Below are 13310 nucleotides of genomic sequence, written 5' to 3'. Positions count from 1 at the left end.
ACATACATGACCTACAGTGGGGCAAAAAAGTATTTAGTCAGCCACCAATTGTGCAAGTTCTCCCACTTAAAAAGATGAGAGGCCTGTAATTTTCATCATAGGTACACTTCAACTATGACAGACAAAATGAGAAAAAAAATCCAGAAAATCACATTGTAGGATTTTTAATGAATTTGCAAATTATGGTGGAAAATAAGTATTTGGTCACCTACAAACAAGCAAGATTTCTGGCTCTCACAGACCTGTAACTTCTTCTTTAAGAGGCTCCTCTGTCCTCCACTCGTTACCTGTATTAATGACACCTGTTTGAACTTGTTATCAGTATAAAAGACACCTGTCCACAACCTCAAACAGTCATACTCCAAACTCCACTATGGCCAAGACCAAAGAGCTGTCAAAGGACACAAGAAACAAAATTGTAGACCTGCACCAGGCTGGGAAGACTGAATCTGCAATAGGTAAGCAGCTTGGTTTGAAGAAATCAACTGTGGGAGCAATTATTAGGAAATGGAAGACATACAAGACCACTGATAATCTCCCTCGATCTGGGGTTCCACGCAAGATCTCACCCCGTGGGGTCAAAATGATCACAAGAATGGTGAGCAAAAATCCCATAACCACACGGGGGGACCTAGTGAATGACCTGACCAAAGTAACAAAGCCTACCATCAGTAACACACTACGCCGCCAGGGACTCAAATCCTGCAGTGCCAGACGTGTCCCCCTGCTTAAGCCAGTGCATGTCCAGACCGGTCTGAAGTTTGCTAGAGAGCATTTGGATGATCCAGAAGAAGATTGGGAGAATGTCATATGGTCAGATGAAACCAAAATATAACTTTTTGGTAAAAACTCACCTCGTCGTGTTTGGAGGACAAAGAATGCTGAGTTGCATCCAAAGAAAACCATACCTACTGTGAAGCATGGGGGTGAAAACATCATGCTTTGGGGCTGTTTCTCTGCAAAGGTACCAGGACGACTGATCCGTGTAAAGGAAAGAATGAATAGGGCCATGTATCGTGAGCTTTTGAGTGAAAACCTCCTTCCACCAGGAAGGGCATTGAAGATGAAACGTGGCTGGGTCTTTCAGCATGACAATGATCCCAAACACACCGCCCAGGCAACGAAGGAGTGGCTTCGTAAGAAGCATTTCAAGGTCCTGGAGTGGCCTAGCCAGTCTCCAGATCTCAACCCCATAGAAAGTCTTTGGAGGGAGTTGAAAGTCCGTGTTGCCCAGCAACAGCCCCAAAACATCACTGCTCAAGAGGAGATCTGCATGGAGGAATGGGCCAAAATACCAGCAACAGTGTGTGAAAACCTTGTGAAGACTTACAGAAAATGTTTGACCTCTGTTATTGCCAACAAAGGGTATATAACAAAGTATTGAGATAAACTTTTGTTATTGACAAAATACTTATTTTCCACCATAATTTGCAAATAAATTCATAACAAATCCTACAATGTGATTTTTCTGGATTATTTTTCCTCATTTTGTCTGTCATAGTTGAAGTGTACCTATGATGAAAATTACAGGCCTATCTCATCTTTTTAAGTGGGAGAACTTGCACAATTGGTGGCTGACTAAATACTTTTTTGCCCCACTGTATGTGGCCTAGGTGAGGAGTGTTTACCTGATGCATGTGTTCTCCCTGCAGCCTTAATGATGAGATTAACAGGCGTGGATCCAAAGGCACTACACAATGAAAGAAAGAAAAACAAAAACACACACCGTTATCATCATCACCACCAAGGGGACACACACTGAGAGACATGCTGCCTCCATGACTCTGGGCAATGTGCTTTTAAGAACCCTGAAAGTGACATGGGGTGAGGAGAATAAGGCATGCTGCCAAATATGCATATTGTAACATGGAACCATAATCATGACTCATAAAATTATCTGAGAAAGGAGCGGCAACAGCAACTGACGTCCGTCGCGCTGACAGTCAGGTGAAAAAAAGCTCTCTTCAAAAGGTTTTTCCATCTAACAGTGTACAGGGTCTGATATATAATGTTCTTTTCAACTCAAATTGGATCTTCAAAACTAATCCAGATTGCAGGACAGTAACACACTGCTGTATTTAACACATTGCTGTTGTCTAGACTCTCACCTGAACGGCTGAGACGGGGCTCCAATGGTTACACACATGTCATCATCATCATCATCCTCATTGTCGCTGTCACTTTCTTGGTCTTCCTGACCTGTATCCTGGCATTACAGAAACACAAAGACAAAGATGGAGACATACATTCATAAAAGCATTACATGCATCACACACACAGTTAATGAGGAATATGCCAAGTAGCAAGAAGGGTTCTGAGGGAATCCATGATGGGTTTCCATCAAAACAGAAGAGTGTTGTTTATCCCAGGTTGACTCCTCCATAACCCTGAGCAGTACCTGCTTCACTACTTCAGTCTCATGGACCTCAGCAGTCGGCTTGGGCTTTGCACTGTGAAAAAAAGATAACATCACTAGAAAAACAGTCAGTTTAGATCGAGACTTTTGTAACATTTGAAGAATAGAGTACAGGGGAATGTTACGAGATTTGCAAACAGGGATATTACTTAACTTGTCTGCAGACTACATACTGTACATTTCCTTGTAAAGGGATGAAAGTAAAATGACAGCCTATTGCTTGAAGAATCCCTAATGTAAAGGTAATGGTTGAGCAGCTCAAAGAGAGACTGTTTGATTCTGAAAACGCTGCGTTTACTCTGAGGCAATATGCTTTAACAAAGCCGAACACAGCGACCATCATAGCCCCTATCTAATGGAGCCTTAGATCCACTTTCCCACGCTCACAAACAAACAGCGCCTGTCCGGCCAAGGATTTAACGAGCATCCAAATAGTTCTTAATGTTCCACTTGACTGGCTGCACATTTCAGGCGTTGCACAGAGTGGCGTCAGACGCACACACAACCAAGAGATAACAATATTGCTCAGTCATTATTGAGCAGTGAAAAGTACATTATATCTAAAGGCTTCATTAATAAAGCACAATTGGTCCTAATGGTCCTAATGGGGAATGAAGCCCATCTCATTCTGAATCAGTTCACTGCTTACTGTCATAAGTGAACACTCATGGTCAAAATGGTTTGAATGCAAGAATCATTTAGTGCAAATAGGGGAGATGAAGCTGGAGATCATAAAACAGGTAGGGTAAAATGGCAAATATTTGTAGAATCGGTACTGGCTGACTCAGAGTGAATACTGTGCATCTCTGTTGTGAATCTCAAAAAACATAAAATAGAGGTGTGATGACTATATTATTCGTGTAGACAACTAAAAAGGTGTAATTTGTGTAAAATACCATTTATGCTTGCTTCAGAAATACGGAGGGTGTGACGCAATTGCAGAGCCTCAGCAGGCCAAATCGAGCTCTGTACCGCATCGCCGCGCGTCTCCCAAATTTTGTAAACAATGCGAGGACTCCGTAAAGCTCCACATTAACATGATTGGTTGACAGTAGGGAGGTTGTGTAAATAAAAATAAACTTACAAAAGCTCTGCTCTACGAAGCGCAAGAAGTATGAATGCGCTGACTGACTTCTGAAGAGGACGAATGCCTTACGGCCAATGCAGATTTCGAATTGACTATGCAGAGCCTTTAAATCGCTCAAAATATTTGTGTACCACAATTATGAATGTAAGTATTTTACAAAAGGAAAAATTTGACAGTATAGTCTAGAAGTATCCACGTCTGATTTTCTAGTACGCTAAGTGTGTATTTGAGATCTAGGTAACCCACTGGGCACAAACTGGATGAATTAGCATTGTTCTTGAACCAACCTTGAATAGACTTGAATTGATGTCTGTGCCCAGTTGGAATTGATGAATTGAGGATGGAATAGGTGACTGTCTGCTATGTACAAACAGAAGTTTAACAGTGGGTGTTTTACCTGTCACCATTAGGTGCCTCTTCCTCTGCCTTCTCCTAAATCTCATCTATCACAGAGAGGAGCCAGTATCAACATGTTTACAACATACACTCAAAATCAAAACAGATAATATCACAGTGTTCTCAAAATATCTAAATGCCTGAACTCAATTATTCTTTGTGCTTGCAATTTTATTTAATAGTCACTGGAGATTGTTCTCATATTCACTCCCTACCAAAAAAAAGTTACAGGAAATAAGCAGCAGGAGAAAACAACCCAAAGTGTCGCACTGTAAACGTGGTACGCTGTCGCACGTGCTGTTTCTGGTGTTGTGGTTAGCTTGCTAGCTAACAGAAATTTGACAGCTCATCATTTGCCAAACACAGAATGGTAACTTAGCCCTATAAAAATGTAACTATTTGAGAGCTAAATAGTGTCGTATCTGTTTTGACTACCTCCATACAACAATTATTCCTCTTCATAGCCCCTGCTTGCATCAGAAGCTTTGCCATTTTCTTCTGCGGACATGTCTCTCCAAATTCAGTCACTTCTTCTGAATCACACAACTTGACAGTTACTCCAGCAAATAAAATAAATCGCAATGAAATACCAGTTATTTCGCCAAACTCGAGGTTTTCACAGCACATATTTTCAAATTTCAAACTGTTAGTTACAACGGTGAAATTAACACAATTACGGAAAGGACAGCGTGTCACCTTATCAGTCAAAAATAGTGACAGTTTACTTTAATACACACACACACACGACAGTCCACTTTTCACAGACGTAAATCCTCGTTGGAAGAAACAGCAGTTTCCTATTGGTCAGTATGTCTTGAAATTCTGTTTTTTCGCTTCAGTGTATCAATTTCTCAAAAAATATTCCCATCTGCCAGAGTCAAACAAGCTTGCAATTTTGTTTCTGAGCTTCATGCTAAGCATATCTATTTTGTATGTTTTTCTTATTTACTCAAGACATGTATTTTTGTGTAGTGTGGCTAGTATATTGCTATATGAGGAAACTCAATGCAGCCTAATTTCTGTTTTTAATTAACAGAAAATTCAGAACATTCCCAAATGAAACAGGTGCAGCATATGTATGGTTACGTATATCTGTCGCGACGTGGTATGCCACGTCACCATTAAGAGACGCGTGTGTTGGTGTTGTTTTGGAATGGCGTTTGCCTGACAATTTTATAGAAATCTTGTACTTTTCGGTCGGTCTAAACGACAGTAGCATCTCCACGATGTTACCAACTGAGGTCTTTACGTGTTTCCCCGGTCAGATGTGGGACAGAGTGTTGTCAAAGGTAAAGAAAGCGGTGGTTTTCATGGACGACAAGTGTGCTGAGAGTCTTCACTGGAACGGTGGAGCTACCAGTGTATTTGAGTCTGGTGCTCGTAATTTAAAACAGTTTTCGAGCTTCGAAGCCGGTGGTGAAAACGAACCAAAGGCAGTGTTTGTGGTGAGCACTTTGCTCAAAGGAAGAACAGCGGACATTATTCAAGACATAGTTGGCCTCAGTCATTTTCAGTACTGTGTCGTTTTCACCACCGTAGCCCACTCCATACACCTCCTCGCTAACAATGTCACTGCTGTACTAGAGGGGAACCCTGTGTTCGAGCAGTTTGAAGATAAACTGTGCGAATGGATGGGAGACATGAATTACACCGCTGAAGTCATGCATGCGCCCGTGGTCTTTGCTCCCGTGTCACCACAGCTCTTTCTCGCGCCCACCTTCGCGCACCTGTTCCCACTGCTGCCACGGGACCTCGAGACGATCAATATGAAGCGCCCAGAGAAGAAGAGGTTCGGAAGCTTGACTGATGTTGACTTGCACTCTCTTACTCCGGAGCTGCAGATTGAAATTAAATCTCTAGCCTCTGCGGTTAATTCCATGTTTGAGTCCACCAGCACCCGGGAGGAGAGCTTTGCCTTGGGTCCAATGAGCCGTCTCATCGCTGGGGAACTTGCCAATCATCCTCAAGCCAAAAACCGCAGAAAGACAGCCCCCAATAAAGCATCCATCGTCTTCATCGACAGGACACTGGATCTAACAGGTGCATAACAGTCTTGTACAACTACTGATGTCCATAAACATGCCAAGCTGCAGCCCTGAGTGCAACATTCACACTTTCCACATGTCAGAATTATTTAATTGCTGCACCTCCCTGCCTAACAGAAAGGGCATTTGATTGTCATACTTCCTTATTCCATATTCTATTCCCCTTACACACAATTCATTAATGTTTACATGGAGCTTGTTTTTGGTTTAAATCTATCTGTTTTTCCCTGTCCTCAGGGGCTGCTGGTCACCATGGTGACAGCCTGGTGGAGAAGATATTGACTGTGCTGCAGCCTTTGCCAGGACACACCACTGATGTGCAGGTGGACATGCTGGAGCTCACTAACCTGCAGCGCACCCCTGACTCACAGCCTACCCTGGCTCCAGGCTGCCTCGTACAGACCCAGTGAGTACATCTGTGCTGTAGCAGTTATAGCAAAAATATTATACTACTGTTGAAAAGTCCAATTTCACATGATTCATATACTATATGATAGTTCACTTTTATAGACCCTGGAAATACTTTTTTGAGAATCTATCTGGGATTTAAATACGGATGGAGCGAGATATTGTTAGGGTTAGGATTTGAAAGAGGGTTGCAGCTTGGCTGGGCCTATAATTATATTTCACGTAGGTACAGGGGATATAGGAAAGGCGGAGACTAGAGAATGGGTTTTGTAAGTTTATCTGACCTAGGTCACCTCTGTTCTTGTTTTCTCATAATTTAAGCAAAAGTTTGCTTGACTTGCTGGCCTTTCTGCCCATGTCATTTCCTTTGGTCAGAGTTGTGGGTTAATCTGACTAGTTCTGCTATAATGTGTGTTTATCTATCCAAGGCTCTAATATATCATATCTACTTTATAACAAGGTTTCTAATGTTGCTGTAAATTAGAATATATTCTCAGTCAATTTACCTGATAAATTAACCTAAACATATATTATTTTATCTTAGCCCACAGGGGGTAAACAGGTTTGTGTGTTGTGCTGACTCTCTCTCCTTTCTGTCTCTTTCACCCATTCTCTCTCCCTCTCTCACCCACTCTCTCTGTCTCTTGCTCTCAATTGTTTTTCTCTGAGTCTTTCTCAGTCATTCTCTCGCTCTTTCACCCTCCCTACCGCTTACGTTTATGGGGGAACACATGACTTGTATTAAGTAAGAGGTTCAGTGGAGCTTGCCTCCAGTCTGGCCATTGGGTGTGCACGTGTTGGCCTCTTATGGTGAGGCTGTTGTACATGGCAGGGATTAGTCCTAACATCATGTGTTCCGCTCTTCCTCTGCCTCTTCATGTGGTTGCAGGAGGAAAATACTTTCATTGGCTATGAAAACGGTTGGCCAGCTCTGCTTTACAGTATTTTCTAACTCTTGTCTGCCTGAATGGTCACCCGCTCATACCCAGTGGGTGGTTGATCTGGAATGGAGCAGGCCCTGTTTGAGCAAGGTGGGAGGTTTAGTTCTAATGGAACAGTTCTGCTGGTTCTGCTGGGTAAGAGCAGCTCAGACACGGAGGGTACTGTAGCGTTTAATTTGAGCACATCAGGGGGTAGAGCAGGCCCCACTGACCCCCAGACAGAAGTCTTCATCTGGAGCATTTAGGCTACACCAAGCACCTGCACATTCCCACAGATCTCTCACCATGTGGGTGAACTCAATTTACTATGTCCTGATTAGCAAATCCAGAATGTGTTGATCATTTGGAGTTTCTGGTGTCTCTACAGAAACTCTTGCAAATGCAGCCTACTTCAGACTAGCCATATTTTCTAACATCCAAAAAGGGGGATTGAGGTGAGGGACAAAGCTGCAGTTTGTTGACCTGGATTGGGAAGCAGACCTTTGGAGGTGTTAGGCTGTATTAGATAGTATCCTCTTCCTCGCTATCAGTTTTTAGCATCAGCATTCAGACTTTCATCAGAGAGCGACTCCGAGCCAAATGTGTTATCGCAGAGAGCAGTCGGGAAGGATGGGATCAGCTATCTCTCGCTCTCTCACACACACACACACAAGTGGAGATAGCAGTAATAGGATGATCTCGCAGCCAGGGGCCGTGGTGTCTGTAGAGGCTGAGTGTGTGATGTGTGCCAGCAGGAGCGTTATTGCCTTCCCTATCTCAGAGCAGATGGGCCAGTTGAATCTTATCACATCTGTTTAGGAGATTGAAGCGTAGCCCAGACACACTAAGGTTAAAGCACCTGGAGCTCCTGGCCCATTTTACACTCTCAAAGAACATTTGTTCACTGTGGAGTGAAATTACAATCTTTTGGTCTAAAGTTGTAATGTGTTTGTCTATACCGGATAGATAGTTTAAAGTTTTTAATGTCACAAGTACGGTGAAAAGCCTTTCTTACAAACTCAAAAACCAACATTGCAATAATCAGTGTAGTGTAAATGCTTTTCTTAGGCTGGATCATGTTGTATCGTTATGTTTTAATTATGTAATGTATTGATTGTTGCTGCCTTCTTGGCCAGGTCTCTCTTGAAAAAGATAATCTGGGTCTCAATGGGCTTTTCCTGGTTAAATCAAAAATAAATGATGATAATCGCTTTGTTTAAAAAGTAATTGATATTTTGGAGATTTTGTTTTCATTTATCCTAGAGCGAGTGAGAAAAAGGCCATTCTTGGGGTGAGACCTTCTCACTAATTTGTAAATAAAGCCAGTTTGTTATTTAGAATTATTTAGTTCTGGATAATTATTTAATTCTGGAGAAACCTAACTTGATTAGTAGACGTCACTTGCATATTTTCAGTCAACACATATCTTAAGAATATCATGGAATATAATTGAACATTTTCGTTTCTCCATGCTTGTCTCAGAGCAGCACGAAACGGTGCTGAAATAGACATCCACAGCTATGTATATAAATATTTTGGAGATTATTTCATTTTCAAAAAACGACAGTGAGCGATTGTAGGACAAAATAATATTTATAAAGGCCAAAATATAGTCCTGCTAATAGCCGTAACGATACTGTACAATGTGACCGTGTGTTTGAAAGAGTATTTTCTATTAAGTATTTTCTATTAAGCAACAATTTGTTTGCCTTCATTAGACAACTTTGCTCATGTAATTCAGTGATATTTATTCCAGTAGTAATTTGTTATGGATCCATAACTAAATCAACATTTTATTTTGAATGTTTTTATCATTATTTTATTAATGAAAGCATGAAGATGCTGATGAAGAAATACAGTACTGTTAAGTAAATGCTTTTACATTTGGATAATAAAGCATTTTGAAGATATAAGCCACCTGCATTTGTTTATTAGGCTACTGTGTGGTCTGACAAGTAAACAGCCTACAGTACATGCTGTAGTTAACATGATAAAGTGCCTAAATCCTTACATAAGGGAGAGCAGGCCATGTCCAGACCTTCTCGTGGCCTCAAGTACCTTCAATAATGGCTGTACTAGAGAATGCGGATACGCGGGAGACCGGGGTTCAATTCCCCGACGGGGAGGAATGAGTAGGCTGTCAATGTAAATAACAATTTGTTCTTAACTGATTCCATATGTGTTATTTAATAGCTAGCGTCCCACCTCGCCAACAGCCAGTGAAAGTGCAGGGCGCCAAATTCAAAACAACAAAAATCTCATAATTAAAATTCCTCCAGCATACAAGTATTTTACACCATTTTAAAGATAAAATTCTCGTTAATCCAGCCACAGTCTGATTTTCAAAAATGCTTTATATTGCGAAAGCACCACAAACGATTGTTAGGTCACCACCAAGTCTCAGAAAAATCCAGCCATTTTTCCAGCCAAAGAGAGGAGTCACAAAAAGCACAAATAGAGATCAAAGGTTAGTGATTCATTTTCTTCATCAGATGACACTCATAGGATTTAATGTTACACAATACATCTATGTTTTTGTTTGCTAAATTTCATATTTATATAAATAAATCTATTTTTACATTGGCACGTTACGTTCAGTAGTTCTAAAACATGCATTGATTTGGCAGAGAGCCAAAACGGAGAAAGCAAACCATGCAATAATCTAAGTACAGACAACAAAGCAGCCAAAAAGATATCCGCCATATTGGGTTGTCAACATTAGTCAGAAATAGCATTATAAATATTCACTTTGATCATCTTCATCAGAATGCACTCCCAGGAATCCCAGTTCCACCATAAATGTTTGATTTGTTTGATAATGCCCATCAGTTATGTCCAAATATCTTTTGTTAGGGCGTTTGGTAAACAAATCCAAAAGCGCGTTCAGGTCGCGTTGGACGAAAAGTTCAAAAAGTTTCGTTACAGCACGTACAAACTTGTCAAACTAAGTATAGAATCAATCTTTAGGATGTTTTTATCATAAATCTTCAATAATGTTCCAACCGGAGAATTCCTTTGTCTGTAGAAAAGTAATGGAACGAGAGCTAACTCGCTCGTGACCGCGCGTCATGAGCCCAAGGCACTCTGCCAGACCACTTACTCCAACAGCTCTCATGAGCCCCTCCTTTATAGTAGAATCCTCAAATTAGTTTCTAAAGCCGGTTGACATCTAGTGGAAGCCTTAGGAAGTGCAACATTACCAATATCCCACTGTATCTACGATAGGGGCTGAGTAAAAAAAAAAAAAAAAACTACAAGCCTCCGATTTCCCACTTCCTGGTTGGATTTTTCTCAGGTTTTGGCCTGCCATATGAGTTTTTTGTTATACTCACAGACATCATTCAAACAGTTTTAGAAACTTCAGTGTTTTCTAGCCAATACCACTATGTGTATATTAGCTTCTGGGACAGAGTAGCAGGCAGTTTACTCTGCGCACCTTATTCATCCAAGCTACTCAATCCTGCCCCCATGTCACCAAGAAGTTTAATTAATTAATTAAACCCTCTGGGTTTCCGTTAGGATGGAACGAAAATATGGTGCTGTACAATGGTCGGGAGTACGGTACTGGGCTATTTAGCTAAAGAATCCCCATATCGTGCGGGCACGGCACGTGGGAGACCGGGGATCAATTCCCCGACCGGTAGGCTATCCTTGTAAATAAGAATTTGTTCTTAACTGACTTGCCTAGTTAAATAATGGTTAAACTAAGAGCATAACAATTCTGCACCCTAATTTTTAAAATATTGTCTAACCAATACCCAAATGGAGATTAAATTACGGTATATCGAAAAATGTGACCCCCGCCAATAATTACATATGGAGGATATTTCTGTAATTCAGTGATTTATTCCCATAGTAATTTGTTATGGATCCATAACTAAATAAACATTCGCGTTTTGAAAGAGTGTTTTTATTATTTCATTACTGAAATCATAAAGATGCCATTATTAGTTTGCTTTAGTTTGAACGTGCAGACTGGCACTAAGAACAGAACAGCGGGAACGTTTCCATTGTCAGCGGCATTATTAGTGCAATGCACCTTAAATATTTTGGAGATTATTTTGTTTTCAAATAACGTAAAATGGGCCTTTCTTGAACATGGGGTGAGACATTGTTGCTAATTTGTAAATAAAGCCAGTTTGTAATTTAGAATGATTTGTTTCTGTTTTTAGAGGGGGAAAAAACTAAATATTTTAGTCGTCGAGGCCAACACTGGAATTGAACCAGCATCTGTAGCAACACAGCTTGCACTGCTATGCAGTGTCTTAGACTGTTGAGCCACTCAGGCGCTGTACAATGTGACCGGTCGGGAGTGGCCTACAGTACTAAAGTAAGAGCAAAAAAATTATAATAAAATAATAAAAACCTTTAGTGTAACAACAGTTTTAGTAAGTAATATCGAAGTCGTGCACAATTATCAGTTTCTATTTAGGTTTATGTCTCCCATTCATTGTCAGTTAGAGACACAGTAGGACCCAAAAGCATAACCAGTGCTCTAACTCTCCCTTGCGCTGGTCTGGAGCAATGAAGTGGTCAGGGTACCGTAATAAACCACGAATGACCTCTAAGTTCTGCGGCGTAAGCTCACAACTTAATGGAGGAACCACTGTACAGCTTATCATAAGGTACTCTACCTCTGGCGAGCAATACCTCAAGACTTCTTTAATATTAGACATTGCACACACACCCACACCTCGTCTTACCAGACGTAGCTTCTCTGTTCTGCCGGTGCATGGAAAATCCCGGCTGGTCTATTATCCATGTCGTCGTTCAGCCATGATTCTGTGAAACATAAGATATTACAGTTTTAATGTCCCGTTGGTAGGATGTTAATCGTAGGTCATCAATTTTATTTTCCAATGATTGCACGGTAGCCAATAGAACGGATGGCAGTGGGAGTTTACTCGCTTGCCTACGGATTCTCTGAAGGCAGCCCGACCTGCGCCCCCTTGTCCTGTCTTTTCTTCACTCAAATGACAGGGATTTGGGCTTGTTCCCGGGACCGCAGTATATCGTTCTCATCGGACTCGTTAAAGGAAAATGCTTCTTCCAGTTCGAGGTGAGTAATCGCTGTTCTGATGGCCAGAAGTTATTTTGGGTCATAAGAGACTAGAAGCAACATTTTGTACAAAATAAGATGCAAACAACACAAAAAAAAAAACGAAATAGTTGGTTAGGAGCAGGTAATACGTCAGCCATCCTCTTCAGTGCCAACTTACCTCCCAGACTGTGTTTTGATTGGCTTTGTAATGAGCTGTGCTTTTAAAGCTTTAAAGGGATACTTCTGGGTTTAGGTAATGAGGCTCTTATCTGCTTCCCCAGAGCCAGAAACTCATTGACACCATTTTTATGTCTCTTTGTCCAGTAAGCAGAAGTTAGAGGTGGTTTTACGAGCCAATTCTAATTAGCGTTACCCATAGCGCAATGACTGGAAGTCTATCTACTAGCATGCTAGTTAGCATTTGCTTGCAAAACTACCTGTAAACTTCATGCTGGCTACAGAGACCTACAAATGGTATCCTGAGTTCATCTGACTCTTAGGAAGTAGATAAAGAACCACATTGCCTAAATCCCAAAGTATCCCTTTAAACAGTAGGCGGGGGCCTAATTTGTTTTTTTATTGTATGATATTTCCCTTTTGAAATTGTAGGATATTTTTAATAGATCACTATGTTTAGGGCTCCTATGGGTGGTTGTTGATTTTAGCTTCCCAAAAAGACCCGTGACTTTGCTGTGCAATTAGTATGACGTTTCATGATCTGGTGTGAGTTTTTACCTTCAACACGAGCCTGGACTTTAACTGTGTTTTTCCAGCTCGTACCAGAGAGAGCCCAGATTTTTTTCTAAAGTCTAAAAGTCTGCTGTGTGCCTACACATGTTTTGCATTTAAGTTTGCTTTGTGTTCAAGGTTCTGTCTTTGTTGGTGAGAGTAGGCTTTGTCGGTGAGAGTGGTGGTTTTGAGCATTTGTGTGCTGTTTTTCAGTGTTCATGTGGACCTTTGAAACTCTGCATTGGTGTATAGTATGAATGTGGTGATG

The 13310-nt window shown here is 41.1% G+C and overlaps 1 protein-coding gene and 1 long non-coding RNA gene across 3 annotated transcripts in view; one reads left to right on the top strand and one right to left on the bottom strand.

The window, feature by feature from the left end:
* Window positions 1-2143: 2143 nt before the first annotated feature.
* On the bottom strand, window positions 2144-4941 carry LOC118964643. Its single transcript, XR_005051857.1, has 4 exons — window positions 4335-4941; window positions 3901-3946; window positions 2399-2450; window positions 2144-2206 (listed from the first exon to the last, which is right to left on the bottom strand). It is a non-coding gene; the product is annotated as an uncharacterized LOC118964643 (long non-coding RNA).
* An 81-nt stretch (window positions 4942-5022) lies between these two features.
* Window positions 5023-13310, top strand: part of LOC110524553 (sec1 family domain-containing protein 2) — a 231791-nt gene continuing 223503 nt past the window's right edge. For both annotated transcript variants that reach the window (XM_036978386.1, XM_036978387.1), the window contains exons 1-2: window positions 5023-5939; window positions 6182-6350. In XM_036978386.1, coding sequence (XP_036834281.1) covers window positions 5126-5939; window positions 6182-6350 — 983 coding nt within the window. In that variant the 5' untranslated portion in view covers window positions 5023-5125. The remainder of the gene's footprint in view (window positions 5940-6181; window positions 6351-13310) is intronic.

The sequence above is a fragment of the Oncorhynchus mykiss genome, chromosome 5 (genome assembly GCF_013265735.2).
Source record: "Oncorhynchus mykiss isolate Arlee chromosome 5, USDA_OmykA_1.1, whole genome shotgun sequence".
NCBI classification, from domain to species: Eukaryota; Metazoa; Chordata; class Actinopteri; order Salmoniformes; family Salmonidae; genus Oncorhynchus; species Oncorhynchus mykiss.
The sequence above is the reverse complement of the archived record's forward strand: the minus strand, read 5'-3'. Positions and strand labels throughout refer to the sequence as shown.